This window comes from Trachinotus anak, unplaced genomic scaffold, assembly GCF_046630095.1.
Source record: "Trachinotus anak isolate AG129_WGS33_773 ecotype Australia unplaced genomic scaffold, CSIRO_AGI_Tana_v1 ptg000049l, whole genome shotgun sequence".
Lineage (NCBI taxonomy): Eukaryota > Metazoa > Chordata > Actinopteri > Carangiformes > Carangidae > Trachinotus > Trachinotus anak.
This window is the reverse complement of record NW_027273900.1, coordinates 260,001-277,907: the sequence shown is the minus strand read 5'-3', so window position 1 is coordinate 277,907 and position 17,907 is coordinate 260,001. Positions and strand designations below refer to the sequence as shown.

General features: G+C 42.4%; 1 protein-coding gene across 2 annotated transcripts in view; it reads left to right on the top strand.

The window, feature by feature from the left end:
• Nucleotides 1-3,550: 3,550 nt before the first annotated feature.
• mast1a (microtubule associated serine/threonine kinase 1a) overlaps nucleotides 3,551-17,907 on the top strand; it is a 63,018-nt gene continuing 48,661 nt past the window's right edge. Inside the window, exons 1-2 of one of the 2 annotated variants that reach the window (XM_071473321.1) lie at nucleotides 3,551-4,224; nucleotides 13,732-13,760. In XM_071473321.1, the coding sequence (XP_071329422.1) occupies nucleotides 4,186-4,224; nucleotides 13,732-13,760 (68 nt within the window). In that variant the 5' untranslated portion in view covers nucleotides 3,551-4,185. Of the gene's footprint in view, nucleotides 4,225-13,728; nucleotides 13,761-17,907 lie in introns of both variants that reach the window. The other variant, XM_071473320.1, reaches the window with a different exon arrangement.

The window sequence follows — 17,907 nt, the reverse complement described above, 5'->3', positions numbered from 1 at the left end:
GGAGTGGACTGAGTTATGTGCTCCTGCACACCCAGTGATGTGACTGGTCACGAGGACTTTCACTTTGAATAATGTCTGTTACAGTTTGTGTCTGAGGGGAATATGAACACACAGCAGGTTTCAATGCAGGGGGAGGCACTTTAGCCTCTGAAGAGATGTGAGCTGACGTGGCTCTTGTGAGACAGGCTTACCAGGACAGGAAATGGGATTGCACAAGCGGCAGGCATATTCCAAGTCCCAGGCCTGCCAAGCTTTTGGCTGCAGAGAGCTGACCCCGTTTGACCTCCCTCGGGGCAACCTTTGAAAAAGGATGACATCATTTTTGAGAGCTTTTGCACAGAGAAAGTGTTTGCCTGTTAAAACTGTGCTTTGTACGAGCTCGACGCCGCTGTCTCCTCCCCTCCCCAAATCTCACAGCACCTAATGAACAAAAAAGATGTAAAATTCATGTGCCTTCATTCATTATTTAATATTAATAAGAAAAGCAGCATAGGCTAAATGAAGTCAGACAAGCTGGTAACTGGGTCACTCGCCAAAACATCATTTTTCACCTGCTGACGCCAAAGCACATTTATGCTATTAACATATTTTCACTGTTGATTTCATTTTTGTAAGATCTGGATAAAATCCTGCTGGCTGCAGGTTATTCTGATGCTTTCTTTAACATTAGATCACCAGGAGGCTTTAAAGGTCATTGCCAGGGTATTTGGATTCATGTTTAATATTTGGAAATGTTCATTTTTACTTAATTTTAATGTTCCTGCTGAAAGTATCTCCAGAACCTCATTATTTACCAGGGTGGACAGGATTTGTAAACAGTTGTTAGATACTTGAACATTTCACCTAAAGACACAGAAAATCTCAGTCCAGAAGTGAAATTACTGTGGAACTGTCTTTTATGACAAACTGAGATTTATTTAAAATACAGATGTAAAAAGAATGAAATGTAAGGTGGTTTTACCTTCAGCTCTAGATGATTAGGAAGTGAAAACTAAACAAGAGGCTGCGAAAGGCTCATGTGATGATTCATCACCTCACTCATGTTCTTCATGATGTCTTTGAGCTTAAAGCCTGAGATGTCTTATAGTTTGGTTTTATTGCAGAAGACATTAGGCTTGTGAACATGAATTTTAAAAATATTTTTAGAAATAAGTTATTATAATTTCCTAAGTATTATTGTGTCCTTTGTGTTGTTGAACCATCAGCTGATTAATCGAGCTGCTGATAAATAATCAGTAACCATTCTAATCGTCTGATAGTTGTTGGTCCCAGCTTTTCAAATGTGAATATTTACTGCTTTTCTCTGATAGTTAATTGAATATTAACGAGCAGCGTTAAGGCCACGATGCTAAAAGCCACTAAGCCTCTGTCTTGTCTCCCTGGGTCCTGGAGCTGGAGCTGGACCCCCCCTTCAACACCTTCGACCAGAGAATGTTTAACAGTGAAACATCATCCTGTTGTGTGAACACGGTGACGGACTTTGCCCTTAAATGTTTCAGTATAGTCAGTGATTCCTGTACTGCTTAGTGGTGGTTTTCAGCTTTTATTGATCAGGGAGTTCATTCTGTTTGTTGACGATACAGACTCAGTGGGAACATGAGACCTGCAGAAAACACAGCACTCAAGATTTTTCTCTTTAAAATCCCCATGGTGGGAATTTGTGTTGCTCATTCATAAACATTTGGATCAGGGCGGCTGTAACTGAGGGGTGAGGAGCGATGAAATGTTGTCTGCAGTGAATCCCGTGTGTGACAGGTGTGAATGTTGAATAATGCATAATCCTTGATGCCATTTTTCATTGGAATAGCAGTGCAAGCATGACGGCAGGCCGTGTTGACTGTTAATTCAGTTACACAACTTCAGTTTCACAAACCAGTGTAAACTCTGCCTGCAAGTTCTTTAACACGTTTAACCCCCCAGACTCTAACATCTTGGCTCCTGTTTGGTTTGATGCCCAATTAGCAGGAATTCTCGTCACTTCCCTGTGTGTGGATCTCAAACTAAAATGATCGTTCTCTTGTCCAACTTTTCCATTTGTGGGAAGTTTTTACTCTTTTATGTTGTGTCTGTACGTTTATGGCCACAAAGCGAGCAACATGAAGATGTCACTGTGAGCTCAGGGAAAATTGTGATGAGCACATTTTCCTTCCTCTTTGGACATTTCACAGATCAAACAACTAATCAATAAATGGACAAATCATCAGATTGATTAATAATCTAAATACTTACACCCCAAATCTTGATAATACATTTTCTGGAAAACAAATTGACACTGTTAGTGGATTCACAAATTTTAAAAACTGTCAGGAATGTGAGTTTTTGGTCCAGACCATGACAGGAGGTCAAAGGTCAATCCAGAAGAGTTCGCAGGGTCACTGACACCTGAGGGTGCTTTCACCTGTCTGCATTTGAAATGCTAAGGTTAGCAGGCTAACATCTTAGATGTAAAGTCAGGTGATAACCACTGGTGTTCCAGTGTCACTATGTACAGAGTACAGTTGATATCATGGAATATACGTGATTAGGTTCAGATGTGTTTGTGTTTCAACACTTTAAAATAATAACTGTATTGAGAGCTAGTTCTATAGCAGATCAATGCAGTTAGTCAGACCCACAGTTTATTATTTCTCACTGTGTCATAGTCATTTTAAAGTCCTGTCTGTTTGGCCTTTATATCATATTATACACAAAGTGTCAGGGTCAGGGTCCTTCAGTAGATTTAACAAAATGAGGACACGAGTCTGACATGAAGGAGCTACATTACTACACTGAATGAATGAATGAATGGATGGATTTAAGGTTTTTCACTCTTATCTGCAAGACTTCAGTGTCTCCACTGAAGCTTCTTCTTCCACAGAAATAAAACTAACAGCCACCTCAGCCCGCGCAGCCACGGTGCTCCTCACAGCCTCTGGCCACTGAGGGGTTAAACATCACTGGGTAGGAAGGGGGAGGATGGAGCTGAGGATGGAGCTGAGGATGGAGCTGAGGATGGAGAAGAGCCTGTGGAACAACCTCTGATCATTTTCACCAGGAAATCATCGTTTCACCGGAGAAGAGCAGAGTGAGGACATGGAGAGAGAAACGGAGGAATCTGTCCACCGGAGGAAACTGTGATGTGATCAACCTGCTAGAGAGAGAGAGAGAGAGAGAGAGACAGAGAGACAGAGAGAGACAGAGAGAGACAGAGAGAGAGGAGACACAGAGAGAGAGAGAGAGAGAGAGAGAGACAGAGAGAGAGAGAGACAGAGAGACAGAGAGAGAGAGAGAGGAGACACAGAGAGAGAGACAGAGAGAGACAGAGAGACAGAGAGAGAGGAGACACAGAGAGAGAGAGAGAGAGAGAGAGAGACAGAGAGAGACAGAGAGAGAGGAGACACAGAGAGAGAGAGAGAGAGAGAGAGAGACAGAGAGAGAGAGAGGAGACACAGAGAGAGAGAGACACAGAGACACAGAGAGAGAGAGAGGAGACACAGAGACACAGAGAGAGAGAGAGAGAGAGACAGAGAGAGAGTGTGTTTCATCAGAGGGACGTATCGAGTCTCCACAGATCCTCACTGATCTCTCCTTTGTTAATGCTCAGACTGCCTCAGTGAACCCTGATGCTCCCCCACCTCCCCACCTCCCCAGCTGATGGAGCTCCTCTGAGCTCCGCCGGGCAGCGGCTCGTTGTGACGGGACGGCGGGATGGTGGTGGTTGTGTCTCCGGAGTTTTAAGGGGCAGGGCTCCGGGCGGAGATGTCTGCAGGGCTGTTCGCTTCCTGTGATCCCGGGTCGGTCTGTGTCTGTCGGCGGGACCTCAGCTCCCGCACAGCCCGCTGATCCCACCGTGGGGCCGCCTCGTCGGGAGTCTGTGCCCGGGTCCAGCGGCTGGGGTGTCGGCCTGAGCACAGCAGCGACCGACTGGAGCTTCGAGGCGGTAAAGCGGGAGAACATCAGGGTGTATCCCCGGCAGCGCTCCCGCCTCTTACCGCGGCAGCGGCGGAATGAGCGGACGGTAGGAGCGTTTCCCGGCGGCCGGTGTGAGAGCAGCCGATCCCCGGCAGGTTTCCCGGTTTCCCGGTTTCAGGGTAAATCGTCGAGCCGAGCCGGACTCGCTGAAAACCACGCGAGAGTGGAGCTCATCTTCCCACGTCACCTGGAAACCACGAGACTCTCCGACAGGTGTGAAGCCGGATTCGCGCCATGGACGATTCCGGGATCATCCGAAGACGGAGGCTGCAGGTGAGAACGTCCCCGGTCCAACAGCGCAGGTGACACACATTCAGGCTTCATTTACACCACCTTCACAGTGATGGAGCTGATACATGGCAGGTGTCCGTCTACACACAGGTGTACAGAAATAAAGCCAGTGGCATCAGGCTTCACTTTTAGCCCTGAATGGGATGATCTTCACATGATTAGAGATATATGCTTCATTAGAGATATTGACTTTATTAGAGATATATACTTTATTAGAGATATTGACTTTATTAGAGATATTGACTTTATTAGAGATATATGCTTCATTAGAGATATATGCTTCATTAGAGATATATGCTTCATTAGAGATATTGACTTTATTAGAGATATTGACTTTATTAGAGATATTGACTTTATTAGAGATATATGCTTCATTAGAGATATTGACTTTATTAGAGATATATGCTTCATTAGAGATATTGACTTTATTAGAGATATACGCTTCATTAGAGATATACGCTTCATTAGAGATATACGCTTCATTAGAGATATTGACTTTATTAGAGATATATACTTTATTAGAGATATTGACTTTATTAGAGATATTGACTTTATTAGAGATATATGCTTCATTAGAGATATATGCTTCATTAGAGATATATGCTTCATTAGAGATATTGACTTTATTAGAGATATTGACTTTATTAGAGATATATACTTTATTAGAGATATATGCTTCATTAGAGATATTGACTTTATTAGAGATATTGACTTTATTAGAGATATTGACTTCATTAGAGATAAACACTTCATTAGAGATATACGCTTCATTAGAGATATACGCTTCATTAGAGATATATGCTTCATTAGAGATATATGCTTCATTAGAGATATACGCTTCATTAGAGATATACGCTTCATTAGAGATATTGACTTTATTAGAGATATATGCTTCATTAGAGATATACACTTTATTAGAGATATATGCTTCATTAGAGATATTGACTTTATTAGAGATATTGACTTTATTAGAGATATATGCTTCATTAGAGATATTGACTTTATTAGAGATATTGACTTTATTAGAGATATTGACTTCATTAGAGATATACGCTTCATTAGAGATATATGCTTCATTAGAGATATACGCTTCATTAGAGATATACGCTTCATTAGAGATATTGACTTTATTAGAGATATATGCTTCATTAGAGATATACACTTTATTAGAGATATATGCTTCATTAGAGATATTGACTTTATTAGAGATATTGACTTTATTAGAGATATATGCTTCATTAGAGATATTGACTTTATTAGAGATATTGACTTTATTAGAGATATTGACTTCATTAGAGATATTGACTTCATTAGAGATATTGACTTCATTAGAGATATTGACTTTATTAGAGATATATGCTTCATTAGAGATATTGACTTTATTAGAGATATTGACTTCATTAGAGATATTGACTTTATTAGAGATATATACTTTATTAGAGATATACACTTTATTAGAGATATATACTTTATTAGAGATATTGACTTCATTAGAGATATATACTTTATTAGAGATATTGACTTTATTAGAGATAAACACTTTATTAGAGATAAACACTTTATTAGAGATATACACTTTATTAGAGATATACACTTTATTAGAGATATTGACTTCATTAGAGATATATACTTTATTAGAGATATTGACTTTATTAGAGATATACACTTTATTAGAGATATTGACTTCATTAGAGATATATACTTTATTAGAGATATTGACTTTATTAGAGATATACACTTTATTAGAGATATACACTTTATTAGAGATATACACTTTATTAGAGATATACACTTTATTAGAGATATTGACTTCATTAGAGATATATACTTTATTAGAGATATTGACTTTATTAGAGATAAACACTTTATTAGAGATATACACTTTATTAGAGATATACACTTTATTAGAGATAAACACTTTATTAGAGATATACACTTTATTAGAGATATACACTTTATTAGAGATAGCTACCGCAGTAGAAACAGTGTAGACAAGTGATGGAAGACAACCCAACCCTAGTTTTTTCACAGCCTTGTATTTGACATATTGTCTATGTCCAGACAGAGATAAGTGCAGTGGATGACTGACTTGTGTTTTTACATTCACAATAATATGTGTACAAGTCATATGTAGAGTGTGGGCTACTTTAAAGGAGTCAGTGGAGTAGATTATTCTATTACATTTGCATGACGTAGGCCGTTCACTTAGCCCACATCTTGTATGACAGCCACAGGGAGGCACTGGTAAAAGCTTCCCTGGAGACCTGCGTCTGTGTGGTGGGCGCGTGCTCACTATGCAGGGCCATTGTCTCCCAGTCCTTCACTGCTTCCTCGGGAGTTCATTTACAGGAAAAGTACTTTGCTGCACATTGTGCCGAGGTATCTGCAGTAGATGATGCTCATCATTTGTAAACCGTAGACAAGTGAAAGAGGATTTCCTGCACTGATGTTGTTGAGTTCGGTAGAACAGGAGCAGCCTGTAAGACCTGGTGCAGACACTGCATCAAAGAGGTTGAGATAAATGTTTGTCTTTGATGGAGTTTGCCAGGGACCATTTCATTCTAAGGAACACAAGATGAACTGCCTCCTCTACCCACAGCTTTACCTTTCTTGAACCGCACCTCCCCCTCTTCTGTATCTCAGTGACATTTAAACTGCGGCTTTTGATAATCGCTGTCTCTCTATAGCTGATAAAAGTGCAGGGAGAGATACAGTAGTTCTGTTCAGTCAGTAATATGATGATTGTGTCTGCGTGTAGCCTCGTAATTCACAGGTGGATCATTATTATGTGCTGGAGTATTTTATTCTTAACACCAGTTAAGTTATTTAAAAAATATCAGGGAGTCTTCTGATTATAATCCTGGTGAATCATTTGCTCTATAAAATGTCAAGTAAAGAAATTATTTTAACAATCCTTTGATTATATTTAATGTTGCTGATTAATGCTGTAAATTCATAAATCAACTCTATTTTTCAGCTCCAGCTGCAGCTAACACGTAATTTCACTATTGATTAATCAATTAGTTTTTAGTTTTTTAGTTGCTAAACTAAAATGTGTCAAAAAATACTGGAACGTGTCCATCACAAGTTCTCTGAGCCTCAGGTCACATCTTCAGTGTCTCATTCTGTCCAACTGAAGTTCAAATAACAGGAGACAGGAGGACAGGAGACAGGAGACAGGAGGATAGGAGACAGGAGGACAGGAGAAGAGGAGACAGGAGACAGGAGGACAGGAGGACAGGAGACAGGAGACAGGAGGATAGGAGACAGGAGGACAGGAGAAGAGGAGACAGGAGGACAGGAGACAGGAGGATAGGAGACAGGAGGACAGGAGGAGAGGAGACAGGAGACAGGAGGACAGGAGGACAGGAGGATAGGAGACAGGAGGACAGGAGGATAGGAGACAGGAGGACAGGAGAAGAGGAGAGAAGAGGAGACAGGAGGATAGGAGACAAGAGGACAGGAGACAGGAGACAGGAGGACAATCACACTGATTCAAACTACAGTTTACTATAGTCAGATGCAGAGTGCACGTTAATGTGTGTGTCCATCCATCAGTTGATTGTGCTGCAGCTACACTGAGCATCTTGTGTGTGTGTTTGTGTGTTTGTGTGTGTTTGTGCGCATCATTCATGCCTATATGTACATATCAGATGACCCCCCCCCCCACCCCCGAAGTGGTCGATATCCATATCTCAGACAGAGGAGGTCTAAACGCTGAGGATGTGGCGCAGTTGTCAGGCCCATTAACAGGACTAATGGTGGCCTAACAGCCCTGTGTGCCCTCAGGGAGGAAGACCAACCACCAGCAGCAGGACGGGCTGAAAGGGCTTGAGGCTGGGGGGTGGGGTGGGGATGGGGGGCACTATAGACCAGACTAGAGCAGGGAGCAGCTGTGGGCTACAGTAGAGCCCATTAAAGTGGCTGTTCCAATATCTGGATCCCTTTACTGCCTGGATCTACTTTCACTGAGGAGGGAGGGAGGGAGGGTGTGTGTGTGTGTGTGTGTGTGTGTGTGTGTGTGTGTGTGTGTGTGTGTGTGTGTGTTTGGGCATTGTTTGTGTTTTGTGTTCATCTATGAAGGATAATTCAGAGTAGATGCTGATGCTCCTTTTACACTGAGGACATTGTGATACTGTCACAGCAGGAAATATCAGGTGTAGATAATAAAATGATGATGTCTGATTCTCTGCAGCTCCTTCAGGTTCAGGATCCTGGTAGTGTTCATGCTGGCTCACCGTCACACTGTGATAGAGGAGCACCTTGTACTTGACTGTGGAGCATGAGTTCACACCAGGCTGATCATCAGCAGCCGGGCTTTTACTTGGATATTTATTTTGTTGTTGCAGCCTCTTATGTCCTTTCATTCACCCACCCTCCTCTCTATCTCTCCCTCTCCCTAAATTTGTTATATTTCAGGCTGTTTCATGCCTTTACTTCACAGTCCATTACTGGCTCTTACTGCACGTTTCTATTCAAATTAATCACAGAATATTTGACTTTGCAGGTATCCCACCTTCTCTGTTATGAACCGGGTCAAATAAAAACAAGCTAGAATAATGATGAACGTCGTGATCTGTGTCACCATTCAGTCCGTTTAGTTTGGCTGTGTCTGTGTTTTCCACTGTGGGAAGGTGTGTGTCACTGATATGAATCGTTTTCCTCTCAGTGCAGATTATCCTGCTGTAGGTGTGTGGAGCGCACTCACACTTAACCCATATGCTCATACACTCACACACAAACAAACACAAGTCATACTGTGTGTGTCATCCCTCTCTGCTGTAGGAGTGAGGAGTACACCACATACACACACACACACACACACACACACACACACACTCATTCACACACACACACACACTCACACACACACACACACACACACACACACACACTCTCACACACACATACACACACACACACTCACACACACACACTCACACACACACACACACACACACTCTCACACACACACACACACACACACACACACATACACACACACACACACACACTCTCACACACACATACACACACACACACTCACACACACACACACACTCACACTCACACACACACACACACACACACACACACACACACATTCACACTCACACACTCACACACACACACACTCTCACACTCTCACACACACAAGTTGTCCAATATTTTGTTCTGGGCAGCGTGCCCATTTCCAATATGCTAAGCACAAGGGATAAGAGTGTGATCACTGCAGAAGATGCAGCAAGTCCTGTCACTCAGTGCGTTGCCCACTGCTTTGTTCAGCCTCATCTTGTCCTTGTGATGTCAGTATTATTCAGAGAGGGTAGGTTTTGTACTGAGAGAGCAAAGTGTACATCAAAGCAACAGATCTGGGCCGGAGTATATTTTGGAACAGCTTTAGATATTTGAGGGACTTTAGCAGCAGAGATTGAATTAGCGTTCCGGACGCCTGAGCCCAGCTTTCTCTCCACAGCAGACAAAAATGGACAAGATGAGAAAAAAATCCCTTATTGAAGTTTTTAAGTGGATCCAGTGTAAGAAGAAAGGAATAAAAGTTAAGAGTGAGTCGTAGATTTTACTGAGACATTACATGATTTTAGACCTCAGAGTAATGACCAGTGAATTCAGAGCTTTTAAGTGAGACCTGAAGGCTGGTGGACTATTAAACTGAAGAATACACTGCGTGACATTTGCCTTGCAATCTGCTGTCAGTTCTGACAGTGGAACCAGAACAGAAGCCTCATGACTCTGCCCAGAGCAGCAGCATATTAACATTTTTCTTTTCTTTGGTTTCCAGTTGGACTTCGCTTTGTCCTTGGGTAAATATAAACCAAAAAAAAAAAAGAAAAAAAAGAAAAAGAAAAACCTTGCGATAGCAGGAAGGGGAAGCGTAGCGGCTCAGGAGAATGTGAATCATTTGCAGAAACTTGCAGCTGGAGGTTGAGTATAACGGATTAAATGTGCCAACGAGGTGTTTGTTTGTATGTGTCGACATCTGTGGGTCTGTCTACACTACAGGATGTCTGCAAATTAATTATGTCACTCTGAGAAACCATTTGTGTAAAATGCTTTGAGTGGTCGACGAGACAGGAAACAGGCTGCACAGGTGGAGGCTGTTCACCAGATCCAACGTTCACCCATTTTCTCCCTCTTTGATTAGAATTCAGCTGTACCCTCAGTATCAGTGAGGGGGTAGGTAGCTGGTCGGGGCACATTCCACCTTTCTACCATTTCCACATATTTTCCCACAGTGGGATATTGATGCAGTGTGTTGTTCGGTGTTTGTGTAAGTGAACAGTTGAACTTCACCCAGGTCTGAGATTACAGTTATATTTCTCTTATCACCATGTGGTGTCCTCACAGTGAATAAATCAGTATTACTGTGACTATGTCAGGATCATTTTCTCTCATGGCTAACACTGACATATGATCCTTCAGTTGTAATATAAACATATAAATAATTAGATAAAATATGTAAATGTGATTTTAGGATAAATATGAACATGATTCCACAATTTATTTTATTAGATTGCAGCTGCACTCTGACATATAAAAGTCAGTCACAGATGAGTTTGATCAACCTGAACTGAACAAAGTGACACAGGCCACAAAGTCTCTAAAGCTGCAGCTAATTATTTCTTTCTTTATTGATGCATCTATTTTTTTTCCCAGTGAATTCATTAATTGTTTTGTCTATAATACGTCAAAAAATAGTGAAAATTGCTCATCATGAGTCCCTTAGAGCCTCAGGAGACATCATCCAATGATTTAAGATCAGTTTTTTAGAAGCAGGAAAACATCAGTTTGCTTGATGAGGGATGTGCTCACAGATTTACAGCCAGATTGATGATTTTATTGATGAAAAGTCCAAAGACTGGCCTTTAGAAATCTCTGGAGATGATATCAGACTCAGGCTCATGTCTCAGTAACACTGTTCAGACGTTGAATGGAGGCAGGCTCGTTGTGCGTTGTTATTGTCGTCTCCTTTAGGTATCACATCTGTGACACGCTGACAGAAATGACGGAGTGAGTTTTCCTTTGCAAACATTTGTGCACATGTAAAAGATTCTCTCAGATGAACTGATCAGAACGTGTACGAGGGGCCGGCTAAAGCCAGATGTTCATCGGAAACGAACAGCTGTTTCACCCTTGAAGAGATCACACTCAGTCGCAGATATGACAGCTTGATTTGGATCACACTGACAAGCTGTCTGTGTCAGTGGGGGAAAGGTTTTGAATCTCTGTGCACTGATCCTCTTTGTTACTCTACACTGTCTGCAGAAACCCTGATGCTGTGTAATTTATTTTCTTTCTCTACACCTGAAGGTCCACATTCACAATTCAAGCCTTGCAGCACGTCCATGTGTCAGTGTGTAAAGTGAAAACTGTCACAGGTTGCCATGGTCACTTGATGCTGTGACCAGTAACATGGCAACAACACGTAAAGTAGCTGTCTATTGGACAGCGACAGTGAGAGGGAGCAGGTGTGGGGGTTTTATCCATCAGCCTCCTCCAGCCTGGATCTCACCCAGTGTCTGTCAGGACCTCTGAGGTTCAGACACATCACATCTTACTTCATCATGTCTGTGCACAAAGAAAAATGGAAAAGCAAAAAGCTTAAAGGTCAAAAGTATAATTCCCAACATGTAGAAGTTCCTCCATGTGATTACTGCTGCACTTTGGTTCCTGATAGTGATAATCAGGATTATTTCCACATAGGCTCTGACTGATTACAGTGTGTCTGCTGCTCTTCTGGCTCCACATAGTTTTATATTAAGTGTGAGGATGAACGCCTCACAGTGGCGGAGAGGAAAGCAGGAGAGTTTTGGTACCAAGCTTGTTCTGAGATTGTTTGGAGACGAGAGCTCCAGCTGTCAAGTCATGTTTCATCAGCTCGGCTCTGTTTGGGTTCGTAATGCCTGTTTACTTATACAGAGACGGGGGGGGGGGGGCATACAGGGGGAGAGGGAGAGACAGAGAGGGAGAGAGACAGAGAGGGAGAGAGACAGAGAGGGAGAGAGAGAGAGAGCGAGCGAGCACTCGTCTAACAGGATGAAATTCTGGAAAAAAAAACAGCTACAATCTCTGAATGTTTCTCTTATTTTTCCTTCATGTTTGAGTTTGATTTCGTCGTCTGGCCATGGATCTCAGTCACTTCAATTCCTTTCATTTCACAGACGTGGCTCTGTGTCTTTAATCCTTCTCTGAGTGAAACAAAACTAATGATAACGTCTTTTCAGAGGAGCCACTGGACTGAAGGAAATGGCTTAATAAGCAGCGCAGCACAGACTGACAATAGGAACTGGTGGTAACCTGATCTTACTGAGGCCAAGTGTTAAATGGAATCAAACTGGGAATAGATGGGCAACAAGCACTGTGCAGATCCATCCCTGTTGTTCCTAATCACATCAGAGTCTTTGCTGTTGTGTCCCAGTGCCATAAATATAGCAGCAACATTTTTAAATTGACTTTGGCTCCATTCAACCTGCTGGTTCCTGAAGCCTCTGAGCACTTAGGACAGATCAGATTACAAACCCCTGATACTGAGACAGGAATCACAAACTGGTTCCTGTTGTTCCTTCTTTTAGGTTTTTGCTGTAGGGGGAGTCATGTGATATGCTAATGCTGCTAAGGTGTGTTTTTTAACTCTGAGATACATGATCCTCAGTGGGGTGACTTTCAGCTTCCACTATGATTGGGAGGTGAAACGGTGCCTCACATAATACCAGTTGAAAATTCCAGTTTGACTCAGTGATTTTATAATTCGCTGTGGCCAAATGTGGTCCAGCATAAGTTCTGTTCCTTTGCGTATAAATCTGTGACGCTTTGATGGTCTAACATTAAGTATTTAGGAAGAAAAAATTGTAATTTTGTAACATAAAGACGTTAAAGCAGTGGAGGTGATGAGTCTGAGGATGAATCAGTTTTGGATAAAACTCACTGTCATGTTCAACACTGAGACCATCACCTGTGATAAGGACGGTACAAATACGTACTGCTTCACTTTAACCACTGGAACCACTGGATTTCCTTTGTAACTCAGGAAATCTAAATATGCTGTAAACAGATTTATACACAGTCTGTCTAAACAGTAAGAAATAACAAAGTGCTTCAGAACAAAAACAACAGCCGTGACTTTTATTAGGTGATAAAAATGAAATGAAAACTTAAATGGATAAAAGTGTTATAATTATAAGTTCTTCTTGATAATTCCCTGTTTTAATAACAGTAATTATATCAGTAAAATTAATTAGTTTCAGTCTTAAAAATGAACTGCTGCATTTTATACTGAGAGATTACAAGATTACTGTAATCTAAGAGATGATTATGATTGTTATGCTAATTCATCACATTCTCAGTACATTACAGTCTTTTCCACAGTCCAGTAAACTGTGGTTTCTGTGTGTAAAACTCATCTAACCCATGTAATGTATCTGCTCTCCCCTCTTTTCTTTTTCTCTCTTTCTTTCTCTTTCTCACCAGAAGGATCTGCCTCTGCCCCGAAAAAGTAGCAGGTAAGTTCACACTTAAGCCTGTTTTTCTTTTGTGTATTTCTGTTTGTTTATGATTGTAAAGTTTCTTTCCAGACACGTTTTAATCTATGTAAAGATACCCTGCTGTTCTACCCTGCTACGCCTTAAGCCCCGCCCACCACCTGCTGGCTCCAGGTGTCCAGGTGAAAGAGCAGAGAGGATGAAGATGTTAGAGGAGGAAACATCAGAGAGACTCAGCCTCATGTTGGAGCCTCAGTCAGACCCAGACTCAGAGGAGGAGTCTGTTGAGACCAGAATCAGAGACTAGCAGACGGATCAGAACCGTTAGCATAGTTAGCATCTTTTATTTGTTTATGTTGTTTGTTATCTTGTAACTGGCAGTGGCTGACACAGTGTTAGTGGTTGTGCTAATGCTAACTCTGGCTCTCTGTACTGACAAGGTTTCAGGTGTATTTAGTCCCGCCCCCCCGTCCCCACAAGTTGACAGGATTGGTTCCTTAGGTTCCATGACATATGAATCCCTGTCATTGGTTCACTGCAGTTCAGGGTGGACATGTGCAGCCATGGCTCATGATATGTCTCATATTATATAAAAAATATCATATAAACATGTTGACAAAGGTCAAGACTTGAATTTCACTGGAGTGGTTCTTTAGGTTTAACTACTCACGGAATCTGTGGAATTGTGGAGTCGTTTTCCCCGCTGGAAAATTATCTGAACAGTACTGAGGAATTTGACAGATGAGACATTTTAGTGTGCTGTGACAATATCCTGAAACCAAATTCATTTTTCAACCAGTGTTACTCTTTTTCTACACTGTGGCCACAGTATAGAGCCAAGCTCTTTTCTGAGCTAAAAGACTAGGAAGGACTTGGAATATTTCCATCTTTGTTATAGGAGGTCATGGTCAAGTGATATTATTGTGCAGTGGGAGTCTTGTCTTCAGACTGCAGCTTTTTCCAGCTTTGCATGAGCCCCTTCACTCTCAGAGCTTCTCAGTCAGCCCAATCTGTTCCACCCTGGTTGGACCAGTCGGCCGTGCAATGAAATTTCGGCAGCAGGAGAGCTGTGACCTCAACGCCCTGCATGGTTCTGGGAAGGCGGGGAGGTTGAGGGGGTGGATAGAGCAGTACATGATGTGTGACATACGAGTTAAGTCGACAAATGTTCAGTGCAGGTACTGAATCACTGTGGTGTTATATGTTGTTTTATTGCACCAGACCTCAACATGTAATTCATAAATCTCCTTGAACATCAGAAGATAATTTTTTTTGTCTCTGACATTTCTGCATAATTGGAGTTTTGCCCATTTTGTTCATTGACCTGCTATTTTAACTTTAGGCCTAAAAACCTTGTCTTAATACGACCAGTTACTCCCACTAAAGAAGGTTAAAGACAGCAGGTGGTGAAGATTTGGTTTTGGTTTGTTTTGTCTTTTAACATGACTGAATACAGACCTCAGAAGGCAGTTAACAAAATGCATAATCATAATAACAAAAGGCATCATAACAAATCTAAAGACAGACATTATACAAATATTTTTTAGACTCTGTGAACTTCACTTATCAAAGATATTATTATATGTGATGTCAAAAAGTCCACAAACCAGTTTAGGAATAATAGAATTAAATCCTTGTGAGTCCAGAACTTGCCTGAGAATCATCACGTTTTTGAGGTCTCTTCAGTATCAAATAATCTAGTGATAGTTGTCTGTACATTCATGGGTACATTTCAAACAGAAACTGCTTACAGCAAATCTGGCAAACTTTAAAAATATAAAATATGGGTTAAAAAAAACAGGCTCCAGTTGTAGCGTTGCTGAAGGAAGGCAGCCAGTAGAGCAGTTAACATAAACCTGACATTATCTAATTATAACCTACTGTTTGCAAGTGTTATTTTGTGAAGGAAGTCATGGAAATCAGAAACAGAAAGTGTAAGGAAGACACCTTCTAATGCCTCATATCAGCATCTCATGGTCTCTTGAATGAAATGATTAATGGAAATTCCTTCAAAATGTCAACGTTAAAACCAGACATTTACATTCAGCGACAGCTTCACAAAACATGATCGGCTTCTCAGAGACAAAGGGAGCGATACAGTTGGCTTCTCCACAGAGATGGATTTACATTTAGAGACTGAATTAGAAGCCTCTGGAGTCGTTTTCTGTGCCATTTAGAACTGAGTGGGATTGAATGATCCTGAGGGGTTTGATGAAACAGATTTAAAATATCTTAATTTGTGGTACATGCTTGTGAAAGCACTCACACTTAACAATTATAGCAAAATGTGAAATATGAGTAAAAAGCCTCTGAGTCTCTGTCCATGGTGCTGAAATACACTGTCTCATCCTGCACACGCAATTTCTGTATCTTTGCTCATGTCTGTTTCTCTCTTTTCTCTCTGCCCCATGAAAATATGGCCGAGCAATACAGAACGATTTCTTTACTCCTACATTAATCTTGAAACAAAGGAGTGCCTTAGGTTTGGAACATTTGTCTCTGACTTCTGCCTTCTGACTTCTTTTAGCTACATCTTAATTCCTGTTCATATCTCCTCTTTACCGAAATGCATGAATCTTCTCATCCGCTCTCAGAGTTGGATTTGGAAAAAGCCTTAGCTGGCTGCTCCTGCTGCTGAAAGCACTTCACAAATCAGACAGAATTTGGAAAAGTGTCTTATGTCAGCTCGAAATGCTGCCTGAATGCCTTTGAACATGGGGGGGTTGTAATTTTCCACAAAATGCCATCATCATTTTCAGTGTTGAAATCCTTGAAAGTTTTCTGAAACTGCCGTAGTCCAGAGCTGCACTTCCTCCTTATTTCACTTTGGCTGCCCCACTTTTGTTCTGTATGAGCAGAATATTTATCATGTGTCTCTGTCATATGTCTCTTTGTCACGTAACCTGTTGTTGCACTGAGGGTGTTGGCAGATCTTGTGTTGTAGATATGATAATGATTTTAATTCTCTGCGTGTAGCTGAATTTTATTTAACTTCCTTTTTTTCACGTGTGTGTAGCTGCCTGCTCAGTATTCTGCATGCGTCACTCTGCACAGAGGTTCTGGCTTAAACATGCCTGGGGTGTTTAATGTGCATGTGGGTCTATATCCATGTGTAATTACAATTTACTGCCTCGCTTGGTTTGGCCACTTCGTTTGTTTGTGTGTGCTCTGGTGTGCAGCCTGTGTGTGTGTGTCCCTGACTGCTGTCATCGGGTGTGTTTTGCCCCATGACCTCTGACCCGTGTGGCGGGGTGGCAGATGTCACAGTATGACATGAAGGAGACACCAGAGCTAAAGGCCCACAGCTAACTCTCTCTGCAACCCCACCTCCCCCACCCTCAACGGCTTTGCCTGGTGCTGCTTTTGGATTTTTCAACACACATCCTCCTGTGGGTGGAGCTGGAGTCGAGTACTATGGGTGGAGCTGGAGTCTGGTACTGTGGGTGGAGCTGGAGTCTGGTACTGTGGGTGGAGCTGGAGTCTGGTACTGTGAGTGGAGCTGGAGTCTGGTACTGTGGGTGGAGCTGGAGTCGAGTACTGTGGGTGGAGCTGGAGTCTGGTACTGTGGGTGGAGCTGGAGTCTGGTACTGTGGGTGGAGCTGGAGTCGAGTACTGTGGGTGGAGCTGGAGTCTGGTACTGTGGGTGGAGCTGGAGTCTGGTACTGTGGGTGGAGCTGGAGTCTGGTACTGTGGGTGGAGCTGGAGTCGGGTACTGTGGGTGGAGCTGGAGTCTGGTACTGTGGGTGGAGCTGGAGTCTGGTACTGTGGGTGGAGCTGGAGTCGGGTACTGTGGGTGGAGCTGGAGTCTGGTACTGTGGGTGGAGCTGGAGTCTGGTACTGTGGGTGGAGCTGGAGTCGAGTACTGTGGGTGGAGCTGGAGTCTGGTACTGTGGGTGGAGCTGGAGTCTGGTACTGTGGGTGGAGCTGGAGTCGGGTACTGTGGGTGGAGCTGGAGTCTGGTACTGTGGGTGGAGCTGGAGTCGAGTACTGTGGGTGGAGCTGGAGTCTGGTACTGTGGGTGGAGCTGGAGTCGAGTACTGTGGGTGGAGCTGGAGTCTGGTACTGTGGGTGGAGCTGGAGTCTTGGCCTTGTGTATGATATCAAACCATCCATCCCTGTCTGTGACCCCCCACTGTGTTTCAGTGATGTCACCCCCCCCCCCCCCCCC